Consider the following 12,369-nt stretch of genomic DNA (forward strand, 5'->3'; position numbering starts at 1 on the left):
AAAGAATGGGTTTACTCAACTGTGACAAGAATGCAAGCAGTTCCCAAATTACAAACTACTATCAGCACTTTTTTTTTTTTTAAAGAAACAGAGAGAGTTATAGATAGGAACAGACAGGAAGGGAGAGAGATGAGAAGCATTAATTCTTCATTGTGGCACCTTAGTTGTTCATTGATTGCTTTCTCATATGTGCTTTGACCAGGGGGTTACAGCAGAGTGAATGACCCCTTGCTCAAGCCAGTGACCTTGGGCTCAAGCCAAGGGTCTACCTGCAGAAACTATTTTATAACCAACCTACCACATCCTCTGAACTCATAAGATGCATGAACTGTGGCAGAAATACGGGCTTTTGTGGTACTAAGGACATCATTTCTACAATACTTGTCATTTCAAAAAAAAAAGAAGAATTCTGAGTTCTAAGCAACATGCAAACAAATGGTGGAAATGCCCCTGATTTTGTGTGACACTGTGGTCCAGTCTCATCTGTCACTGGGGCTACCAAGCTGTCATCTGTACATCAAATGAGCTTAGACATGTTGTTCAGTCTACCCTGCTTTTCTGTCTCTCTATTTTAGGAGGTCTTCCCTGTGAGCCTCTCTCAGCTGTCCCTTCCCACTGTGGTCAGACTCAGCCTCCCTCTTCCACTTGAAATGGACTATTTCTGGCTAACTAAAGCCCAGCCATGCTTGTTCAAACTCTGTGTCAACAACAATGAAAGGAAGGGTCAGTGGCCTCTGCAGCCAGGCACAGGCTTCATCACAACCACCGCAAAGGTCCAGAGGCCTTGACTGCAAGTGTCAGAGTTGGAAAGGCTGAAGAATTCCAGACAAGAGCAATCCTGCTGGGAAGAGGTCAGCAAGACAGAAAGAAAACTCACCTGGGAGTAACCAACGATGTTCCCATTGGCATCAAGCACATTAAAATTGATGATGGGACCCTGAACCTCAGGGCTGCTGAACTCCGAGTCGCTGTAAATCCGCACCACGGGGGTTCCGTTGGGGTACCGGAGAGAGGACAGGGCAGCATAGGTGTACTGGGCCAAGGCAAAGGTGTGCTGCTTTATGTTCTCCATCCCACCTCAAAAACAATCAGGAAATGTCAAAGGGTGTCACTGACTTTATGTAGAATTCACACACTTATTTAAAAAAAAAAAATGAGCTCATTATAACATAAACTTGCCTGGAATGCTGAGGTTACTGGTTCAAAACCCTGGTCCCGGCCTGACCTGTGGTGGCACAGTGGATAAAGCGTCGACCTGGAAATGCTGAGGTCGCCGGTTCGAAACCCTGGGCTTGCCTGGTCAAGGCACATATGGGAGTTGATGCTTCCAGCTCCTCCCCCTTTCTCTCTCTCTGTCTCCTCTCTCTCTCTCTCTCTCTCTCTGTCTCTGTCTCTCCCTCTCCTCTCTAAAATGAATTAAAAAAAAAAAAAACCCCTGGTCCCCCTATTATCTCTCTCTTTCTCTCTCTCTTCCCCCATCCCTCACCTAAATAAACAAATAAATAAAATTTTAAAAAAATAAATGCAAACTTGAACCTGCTATTATTCATTTTAAATACTTGTAAATATTTGGAAGGCACCACCCTGGCCGGTTGGCTCAGTGGTAGAGCATCGGCCTGGCGTGCAAGGGGTCCCGGGTTCGATTCCCAGCCAGGGCACACAGGAGAAGCGCCCATCTGCTTCTCCACCCCTCCCCCTCTCCTTCCTCTCTGTCTCTCTCTTCCCCTCCCGCAGCCGAGGCTCCACTGGAGCAAAGATGGCCTGGGCGCTGGGGATGGCTCCTTGGCCTCTGACCCAGGTGCTAGAGTGGCTCTGGTTGCGACAGAGCTACACCCCGGAGGGGCAGAGCATCGCCCCCTGGTGGGCAGAGCATCGCCCCCTGGTGGGTGTGCCAGGTGGATCCCGGTCGGGTGCATGCGGGAGTCTGTCTGACTGTCTCTCCCCGTTTCCAGCTTCGGAAAAATACAAAAAAAAAAAAGTTGGAAGGCACTGAACCTCTCTGAGCATAAGCTCCTATGTGGATAAGTAGGCTCATTGTCTAGCTCCCCAGGGTGGGCTGCAGGGAGAATCCAGGGAGATAAGAGCTGAATAAGGTCTCGGGATCTGTAAACATTCCCAGTGCAGGAACCCAGGTTGTCTTCTCTGCTTCTGTGAAGCTATTAATCTCTGAATTTGAGATGTCTTTTACCTGTCATAATGTTTTTTAACAGACAAAACAACAAAAGCCTTAGTCCAGTGGTTCTCAACCTTTCTAATGCCGTGACCCCACAATACAGTTCCTCATGTTGCGGTGACCCCAAACCAAAAAATAATTTTGGTGGCTACTTCATAACTGTAATTTTGCTACAGTTATGATTCGGAATGTAAATACCTGGTATGCATTATGTATTCTCATTGCTACAAATCAAACATAATTTAAATATAGTGATTAATCGCAAAAACAATATTTAATTATATATTGAGAAATATTTATTACTAATAGACCTCCTTACCTAGTGTATTGGGGCTACCATTCTGTAAATAGCTGCTTAACTAATGGATCTGTTTTTTCCAGATTAGTGGCAAGTTTTCTATATAGAACAGTGTGAACTACGTCATAGGATACACTGCAGTTTCTGCACAGCATGGTATCTTTCAGGGCTCTCACACTATAAAGCAGCGGTTTCTGCGGTGGAATCCACATCTCATTTACTTCAATGGGAGACCCGTGGATTCCGCAGAAGAGAGATCCCCTGTACGGCAGAAATGCAGTTCCGACACATTTCTTCCTCTCCTATTCAAGTCAATAGGAGGCCGCAGCAGATTCCGCTCAAATATAGAGCATGTTGCTTAATTTTTTCCACGCTAGAACTTTTCCTAGAGCAGAAAAATTCCAAAGGTGGAATCCGCCACCCCCAATAGACTTCTATAGGAGGCAGATCTTTTACACTGCAGAATCCGCACAGCAGATTCCTCAGTGTGAGGCCTCTTTCAGTCTATTGGGGGTGGCGGACTCCACCTTTGGAATTTTTCTGCTCTAGGAAAAGTTCTAGCGTGGAAAAAATTAAGCAACATGCTCTATATTTGAGCGGAATCTGCTGCGGCCTCCCATTGACTTGAACAGGAGAGGAAGAAATGTGTCGGAAACTGTCATTTCTCCGCCTCTTATTGAAATCAAAAGGAGGCTGCAGCGGATTGTGTGGTAACCCGAGATTCTCGGGAGCTCTCTTCCACAAAATCTGCCGCACTCCCAATGAAATCAATAGGAGGCGGATTCAATGCCGGAAACCACTGATTTCAGCAGTTTCCTCATTCAGAATATGGGAAAATAGTGGGAGATATGGGAGATAATTATACATTGGGGAACAGTGTGAACTACATCTTATAGTAGTCTCTTATAGTATAAGACCCATGTAGTTCACACTGTGTAAATGTGATGGTGCTTTGTGTAAGTGTAAGCTGCTTTGTGTACTGTGTAATGATTACACACAAAGCACCTTACACTTACACAGTATTGTGTGTATGGTGTGTGTACTGTTTTTACATTATTAACCTTTTCTACACCAGCAGGCTGTCTCGCAGGCTCTCTTGGCTCTCCGCCTCTTGCTTCTCCACCTCCTAGGCTTCTGTCCTTCAGCACTTGCTGCACCCGCCCACTGATGACGTCAGCAAGCACCGGACACACGTAATGCGCTGCTATGGACTGTGGAGCGTTCCCTCTGCTTCCCCCGCCCCTTAGGCCCTGGACAGATGATTCAATCACGTCTGCGCATGACCGCAGGCATTCAGTTTGGAACGCAGGTCCATAATGGCGTGCGTTCAAGCTAAATAGCGCTGCTGCAGACGGTAGCGCGGCTTCTCAGCGGCTAAAGCCATCGGGAAATATGTATTTTCCGATGGCTTTAGGCGACCCCTGTGTTTTGGTCGTTCGACCCTCGCCGGGGTCGCGACCCACAGGTTGAAAACCGCTGCCTTAGTCTGTTGCTCTTGCCTCAGAAGTCATTTGAAGTTCTTTAGCCTTGGCTTCAACTGCGCTCACTGCACAGCTGCTGTGTGCCTGCCACTTGCATGGATTCTTCTTGGTCTGAATCACAGCCACCCAGGCTCCCTAGGACACATGGACAACAGGAGCAGATCCCACAGCGATGAAAACGTCCCCTACCTGTGAGGCGCTCCAGGGTATCAAATCCATGTTTTAGTGCTATCACATCAAGGAACGAGATGGTGCCATCTTCAAACCTGTAACCAGGGTGAAGGGAACAAACAAGGTCAAGCCATGGCCCATGTTTCCATGTGCGTTTTGTGGTATGTGACAAGGTTCTGATTCTAGACTCAGCCATAATCCATGGCCACCTTCTCTCTGCTGCCTTATACACCATTGCTCTCCTCCTCAGGACAGCAAGACCCATCAGGCTGCCTCTGTCCCTGATCCACTCTGCAGCACTCTCAGGATGGGCTGGCCATGGTGACAAAAGGCCCTGAGTGGCTGCTGTTAACACTGCCCCACAAGCCTGGTGGCCTCTAGTTTAATTGATTCCCATTACACTGGGGAACAATTTTATTTCCATTTTCTATTGCATAAGGTTTTAGAACTGTTTCTATATATTTCTGCATCACTGATTCCAAGTCTGAAATCCGTTTTTTAGTGCATGCTCTAGTTTTTATGCAATTTTAATTTCTTTTTGTTATGGTTAATGGCATGCATTGGTTTTTAAACTGGAATTAAAGGGCAACAACTCTTGAATTGAACATAACCACAAGGCAATTAATGTTTTACAAACATCACTTTTACATATTTGTAGTTGCTTTTAAATGTAAAAAATTATTATCTGATAAAAACATCCTCTTATTTTGTCTTAAGATCGAATCATGGCTTCTTCGAGTAGGCGTAAATGTAAGAATAGTCCTGACACCTTCTGTTATATATGTGGCTGTTACACACTTCAACGTCAAAGGCGCAATATATCATCATTTGTGGCACGTGTATATATTGCCTATTTTTAAGTTCTCCTTGGCAATCAAGACAAGAATTGGGCCCTTCATATTGTGTGTCATAATTGTGAGGAAATGCTTCATGACTGGACAAAAGGAAAACACAAAGGAATGCCTTTTGGTATTCCCATGGTTTGGCGTGAACCTAAGGACCACAGCAGTGACTGTTATTTCTGTATGATCCATACAAAGGGCATCGGCAAGAAAAAACGGCATATGATCGCATATCCTAATATTCCTTCAGCAATACGACCTATCCAACACTGAGAAACTCCCAGTTCCAGTTTGCAATGGTTTTATTTCTTCTAAGGATGAAGAAAGTGATCATGGTGATCAAGTGTATTTTGATAAGATGCATGAGGAAATGGTTGTAGAATCTGAAGGGTCTTCTTCTGGTGCCAAGCAATCATTAACCCCTCAGCAATTTAGCCAACCTGAATTGAATGACTTAGTAAGAGATTTGGGCCTATCAAAGAAAGCAGCTGAGTTATTAGCCTCCAGGCTTCAAGAAAAAAATGTACTTCACTGGTCAGCTAAAGTATCCCATTTCAGGAAGCGTGAACAAATTTTTGTGGACTTTTTTCCGAAGACAAACACTTTGTTTACTGTCATGATTATCAGTAGTCTTCTCAGCCAGCTAGGTGTTACCACTTACAGCCCAACAGAATGGCAGCTATTTCTTGACAGCTCTAAACGAAGTGTGAAATGTGTTCTCCTACACAATGGTAAAGTTTATGCAGCGGTTCCAACTGGTTATTCAACTCATCTGCGAGAAGATTATAATGACATAAAAATTGTCCTCGACTTTCTGAAGTATGAGGAGCATAACTGGATCATTTGTGTGGATCTTAAATGATCTTAAAATGGTAAATTTCCTGCTAGGACAGGGGTCCCCAAACTTTTTACACAGGGGGCCAATTCACTGTCCCTCAGACCATTGGAGGGCCGGACTATAAAAAAAACTATGAACAAATCCCTATGCACACTGCACATATCTTATTTTAAAGTAAAAAAGACAAAACAGGAACAAATATAACATTTAAAATAAATAAGTAAATTTAAATCAACAAACTGACCAGTATTTCAATGGGAACTATGCTCCTCTCACTGACCACCAATGAAAGAGGTGCCCCTTCCGGAAGTGCGGTGGGGGCCGGATAAATGGCCTCAGGGGGCCACATGTGGCCCGCGGGCCGTAGTTTGGGGACCCCTGTGCTAGGACAACAGAGAGGTTTTACAAAGTATCCTTGCTTTGCCTGACCAGGCGGTGGCGCAGTGGATAGAGCATTGGACTGGGATGCCGAGGACCCAGGTTCGAGACCCCAAGGTCGCCAGCTTGAGCGCAGGCTCATCTGGTTTGAGCAAGGCTCACCAGCTTGGACCCAAGGTCGCTGGCTCGAGCAAGGGGTTACTCAGTCTGCTGAAGGCCCGCGGTCAAGGCACATATAAGAAGGCAATCAATGAACAACTAAGGTGTCACAATGCACAACAAAAAACTAATGATTGATGCTTTTCATCTCTCCGTTCCTGTCTGTCTGTCCCTGTCTATCCCTCTCTCTCTGACTCTCTCTCTGTCTCTGTAAAAAAAAAAAAAAAAAGACAAAGTATCCTTGCTTTCTGTGTTTGTAGGACAGCCAAGCTCAGGAGAAACACTGGACACAGAAGGGGTGGCCGAAACCTGAAGCTCTGGAATTAGGGATGCAAAATATTGTGAATGAACCTGTAGTTAATCGAGACAGGATCATTTCCCCCCCTCTTCACATCAAACTTGCCTTAATGAAGCAGTTTATTCAGGTTTGGAATATAGAAAGTGAATGCTTTCAACATTTTATTTCTGCTTTCCCTGCCTTGTCTTTCAAGAAGATAAAAGCAGGTGTATTCGATGGACCTCAAATTGGAACCCTCATACGTGACAAAGAATTTGCCAGGAAGATGAATAAGGAGGAGAGAACAGCATGGCAGTCTTTTGTGGCAGTTACAAAGAACTTCCTTGGCAACAAAAAAGCAGAAAACTATGAACTTCTGGTTCAAAGGATGCTGTTGGCTTTCTGCGACATTGGATGGAACATGAGCGTTAAGATTCACTTCCTGAACAGTCACCTTGATAAGTTTCCCGAAAATCTGGAGCTGTTAGTGATGAGCAGACGACTGCTGGAGCATCAAACGAGATTTTCCTCAACAAGTACACAAACGCAAGAGCTACAAACGCAAATTTTTGCCTGAATAGAATTTAAATAAGTTTTGCGCAAGTTTTATGATTAAAATAAGTGTTTTAATATGTTCTATTTCAAAATTGTAGACAAATTTCTGCTGCAATCATATCTTTTAGTGTATTAGTGTATTTACTGCATTATATAAATTATTATATTTTCACAAAGATTATGCCTAAGAAGAGATTCTACTTCATTATGTTAAACTAAATGTTGAAAATTTTACAATAAGAGAAAACCTAAAATCTTGAATTGCAAAAAACCTGTAGCTTATAGAGAAAAACTAATGTCAGATTTAAGATCAACACACTCGAATTAGGTAAGAACAAGTGTTTTTATGGATGCAACAAAAATTTTGTCCCCCAGTGTTATTAACTAAGGCCAAGCTCAGTAGACTCTAGATCAGTGTTTCCCAACGTGGGGACCACGCCACACAGGGGGGCAATTCGATAGTTAAGGGGGCAATTTGAAAATGGACTCGACAGGACTTTAACTCTTTCGCCCCGGGCCATTTAAATGCAATGCTAGATATCGGTGCCAGATTTAACAAAAAATGCAATTCTTAAATAATTGCGGTAAATAATTATTAAGTATAATTTCGTTTGACAAGACCAAAATATCAACTGGGTGATTGGCATCGTCAAGTAAACTTCATCCTGGGTTCACCGCGGAGCGTGCCGTCTGCTGCGGGAACCCCAGACGTTTTGAAAACTCGCTAAACAACGCAGTTATTCTCACCTAATTGGCCCATCGCAACTTCTGTAGTGTTTCACGTCATTCAGTTGGTGTTAATTTGAACTAAATGTCAGTCAAAACTGTTGTAAAAGCTCGTTGATTTAATAAATATACATATATATTGTATAGATATAATTGGTAAGTATTTGATTTTATTTTTATCAATATTAAACTCTTTATTAAGTACTTCTTGCATCGGGGCTAGAAAGCACTAATATTTTATAAATATTATTGGGGCTATAATAGTGCATGCACGACAATTTTAATTTTAGAAGCATAACTTTTCAGGAAATTTTGTCAAGTGGAAAAAATATAGATACCTTTTGATTTGCAGTAGTAGTGTAGTAAATGTGTTATATACATTTAAATAAATATGAATTTTTAGTATACGTTTACTCTATGTCACATTGAATATATTTTACACATATTTTAATATTAGTTTTTAATTGATCTTATTTTTATTTCTTATAGCCCATAGTAAAATGAGTGGTGCAAGCAAGAAAAAAACTCGTCAATATTCAGAGGAATATTTAAAATTTGGGTTCATACTCCCTGTTCACGATGAGCGGATTCCTTTTTGTCTTTTATGCCAGCAATGCTTGACCAACAAATCAATGAAACGAGGTTGTCTTGAGGCACATTTGAAGGCGAAACATAGTGCTCATATTAATTCAGATTTGAGTTACTTTAAAACTTTAAAGAAAGATTTTGAAAAAAGAACAATATTAAAGTCTCTATTTACTGCTCATACTTCAACTAATAATCGTGTTCTTGAGGCTAGTTATCAAATTTCTTTATTCATTGCTAAAACTGGAGAAAATCACACTATAGGAGAGAATTTAATAAAACCGTCAATATCAGCATTTCTTAAAACGGTTCTTGAAAAAGATGACAAAGATGTAAAAGCTATGCCACTCAGTGACAATACTGTTAGCAGAAGAATAGATGAAATGAGTGAGGATATTGAAAAGCTGAAAAAAAGAAAATTCTCCTTGCAAATGGATGAATCAACTTTGAGAGACAGTGAGGCAGTATTGATAACTTACATAAGATATATTGATAAAGGACATTTTGCTGAAGAAATGTTGTTCTGTAAAAGATTAGAAAGTACCACTACCTCCAAAGATATATATAATAAGCTAAAAAACTACTTAGATGTCAATGATATACCAATGAAAAATATAACATCTTGTGCTGCAGATGGTGCTCCCAATATGATGGGCAAGAAAAATGGCTGCTTAAAATTGATGAAAGATGTGAATCCAGAAATGATTCTTGTGCATTGTGTTATTCATAGGGAAAACTTGGTAGCTAAAAACATCTTGCCTGTTCTGAATGAAGTATTACATACAGTAATAAAGTGTGTTAATGCTATTAAAGCTAGTGCCAAATGTGAGCGTCTTTTCAAGCTATTTTGTGAAGAATAAAATGAAGACCATGTGAGACTTTTACTTCATACTGAAGTCAGATGGCTATCTAAAGGAAACTGTTTGAAAAGATTTATGGAACTGTTTGATACTCTTAGTGATTTTTTAAGCGACAAACCTGAAATGAAGTATCTGTTAACAATAGATGGTAAAGCATTTGTGAGTTATTTAGCCAATCTCTTTGAAAAACTAAATATATTAAATAAGCAACTTCAAGGAACAAATAAAACTCTTGTTGATGCAAAAGCAAAGATATTTGGTTTCATTACCAATATTGAGTTATGTCAGAAACATATTAACAACAAAAACTTTAAACAGTTTCATTGGCTCCAAAAATGTGAAGTAACTGATACTGCTTTACTTGTTATTGTCAATCATTTGAATAATCTATCGGCTGATTTAAAAGAAAGATTTTCTGGCCTGACCAGGCTGTGGCGCAGTGGATAGAGCGTCAGACTGGGATGCCGAGGACCCAGGTTCGAGACCCCGAGGTTGCCAGCTTGAACATGGGCTCATCTGGTTTGAGCAAAAGCTCACCAACTTGAACCCAAGGTTGCTGGCTCGAGCAAGGGGTTACTCGGTCTGCTGAAGGCCCACGGTCAAGGCACATATGAGAAAGCAATCAATGAACAACTAAGGTGTCTCAATGGCAACAAAAAACTAATGATGGATGCTTCTCATCTCTCTCCATTCCTGTCTGTCTGTCCCTGTCTATCCCTCTCTCTGACTCTCTCTCTGTCTCTGTTAAAAATAAATAAATAAATTTAAAAAAAAAAAAAAAAAAAAAAAAAAAAGATTTTCTGATTTAAAACAAATTGATTTCCCAACATGGATGATGTAGCCAATGTTAGTGGATTTGTCTGATATATCAAATATGCGGTATCAAGAAGAACTCGCAGAATTGCAAAATGATGAGTCAGTTAAAGCTTTATTTAATATCAAAGGAGCGATGGCATGGCTTTGTGAGGAAACAGAAATCAAATACCCAAATTCAACCAAATGTGCAAGAAAACTATTGCTACCATTTCCATCTTCATTTTTAGCTGAATGTGGATTTAGTGCTGTAAATGATTTACTGGTAAAAAAAAAAAAGAAAAGAAATCGGCTGGATATAACACAACATGGAGACTTGAGACTAAAGCTAACCAAATTGGAACTTAATATAAAATCTCTGTGCAGCAAGCATCAAGCGCAAGGATCACACTAAATTAAAATAATAAATTAATATAGAAAAATCTGTATTAAAATTATTTGGAATTTAAATTTGTTTTTCATTATATGTTTTGAAATTTTACTTACTGTGTTGTGTTAACAATTTCATAGTGATTTCTTCCTAGAACTTATCATTTATGTTTATTAAGTGAACAAATCAATTTTTTATGTTAAAAATTATGTATGTTACATAGAGCGGGGACATAAAAATTTTAGAAAGGTTAAGGTGGGGCATGGCACAAAAAAGGTTGGGAAACACTGTTCTAGATGCTAAAAGCCAACTATGCCATCAACTTGCTCAAAATCTTTTAAATCATAGGTTTAATAGATACATCTTGTCAGCCCTGCTGCCAGCCTCTGTCCCTGCCAAGAATGACCAACTTCCCTGACCCCAGGAACCCAGCCTGGTCCCCTGCACAATCCTACAGGTGGCACAGGCCAGACCCCAGACTTGCTGAACTCTGGCCAAGCCACTTCCACATCGAGGTTACCTTTCTGCCACCGACTGTCTCGGGATATAGAAGTCTTCGCCTGCGAGGTATGCAGCGGCTGTGCCTCCTCCAAAGTAGGTTTTCCGCAGCAGAGGCGCCAGGCGGTTTCGCACTAGCAGAGCGCCCAGGCCGGTGGGGAAGCCGAAGATCTTGTAGAAGGAGAGGGGGATGAAGTCAGCCTGGTGCACCGACAGGTCCAGAGGCGAAGTGCTCACGTAGGAGGCCGCGTCCAGCAGCACGAACCACTTCCCAGGCGTGCTCGCAGGGCACCTCTCCCCGGACTGGACCTCTCCTATCCAGGACAGAGGGTATCTGGCTCCAGAAAAGTTACTCTGAGCTGGGTAACAGAAGAGATGTGGAAGATGGCAGTTGGGGTTGCTGGCAGCAGCGCCCCGCTTCTCCGCCAACCGCACGTCCTCTGGCCTGACCGGGATGGAAGTGACGTCCATGGCTGCAGCGACCGTCCTCATGCCCACCACGGAGGTGTGGCTGTCGGTGAGGTAACAGAGCAGACTTTCGCGGGGCACCCAGGGGAAGGCCTCCGCCACCAGTTTAAGAGCGGCCGTGCTCCCAGCGGTGAAAACCACAGTGTAGTCTTCGGGGGAGGTGTGGAAATGCGCCAGGATCCTGCAAGAAGCACACACAGCACGGCCCGCGGCGCAGCTGGGGCTCTCTCCAGTTCCATGTTTGGAATTGCATTTCTACTAATTAAGACATCTCTCTACCTTAAGAGCTAGGAAAAATCCCAGAGACTCATTGCCGTCACTGTGAAGTTAGGGCAGGTATGGAGGAGGTCACAGGGAAAATGGATCAAACTGGCAAAATCACCTTGCTTCCTAACCCCCGCGGGATAAGACAGAATTCCACAACTACCTTCACCTTAACTGGAAAGGTCCCCTCAGTCTACTATCTGGCTCCATCATAATGAGTGTTAGGTCATCAACTTGTTCCAGGTCGCCTTTAATGTTGGCAACCCGATATTCCCTTTCAAATTGGATATATTAATTTGAAATTGTATCAATGCAGGTCACTTTAGGTAGGTACCACCTGAAAATTATTTACCAAAAACTAATTATTACATGTGGTAATAATATAGAGAGCTGTTTAATGTGCAAATATCAGTAAAAAGGGTGGAGTGGGGGTGAATAAAATAAGATGCCTAATAAAACATGAAAAGAAAAAGCAGAAAAATTCTTTTTCTTCTCTCTAAAAACAAGACTTAGAAGCTAGGGCACTCCTTATCACTCTAGTCCCCAGAAACTATAGCTCTAGCCATTAGCCACTCACAAGTGGCGCAGACCTGAGCTGCATACCTGCCCCACT

General features: G+C 42.2%; 1 protein-coding gene across 1 annotated transcript in view; it reads right to left on the minus strand.

Moving 5' to 3' along the window:
* Positions 1-12,369, minus strand: part of MOCOS (molybdenum cofactor sulfurase) — a 91,836-nt gene that overhangs the window by 58,465 nt on the left and 21,002 nt on the right. Inside the window, exons 4-6 of the mRNA XM_066247374.1 lie at positions 11,047-11,673; positions 4,142-4,218; positions 878-1,077 (exon numbers count right to left, since the gene is read on the minus strand). Coding sequence (XP_066103471.1) covers positions 878-1,077; positions 4,142-4,218; positions 11,047-11,673 — 904 coding nt within the window. The remainder of the gene's footprint in view (positions 1-877; positions 1,078-4,141; positions 4,219-11,046; positions 11,674-12,369) is intronic.

The sequence above is a fragment of the Saccopteryx bilineata genome, chromosome 11, assembly GCF_036850765.1.
Source record: "Saccopteryx bilineata isolate mSacBil1 chromosome 11, mSacBil1_pri_phased_curated, whole genome shotgun sequence".
Lineage (NCBI taxonomy): Eukaryota > Metazoa > Chordata > Mammalia > Chiroptera > Emballonuridae > Saccopteryx > Saccopteryx bilineata.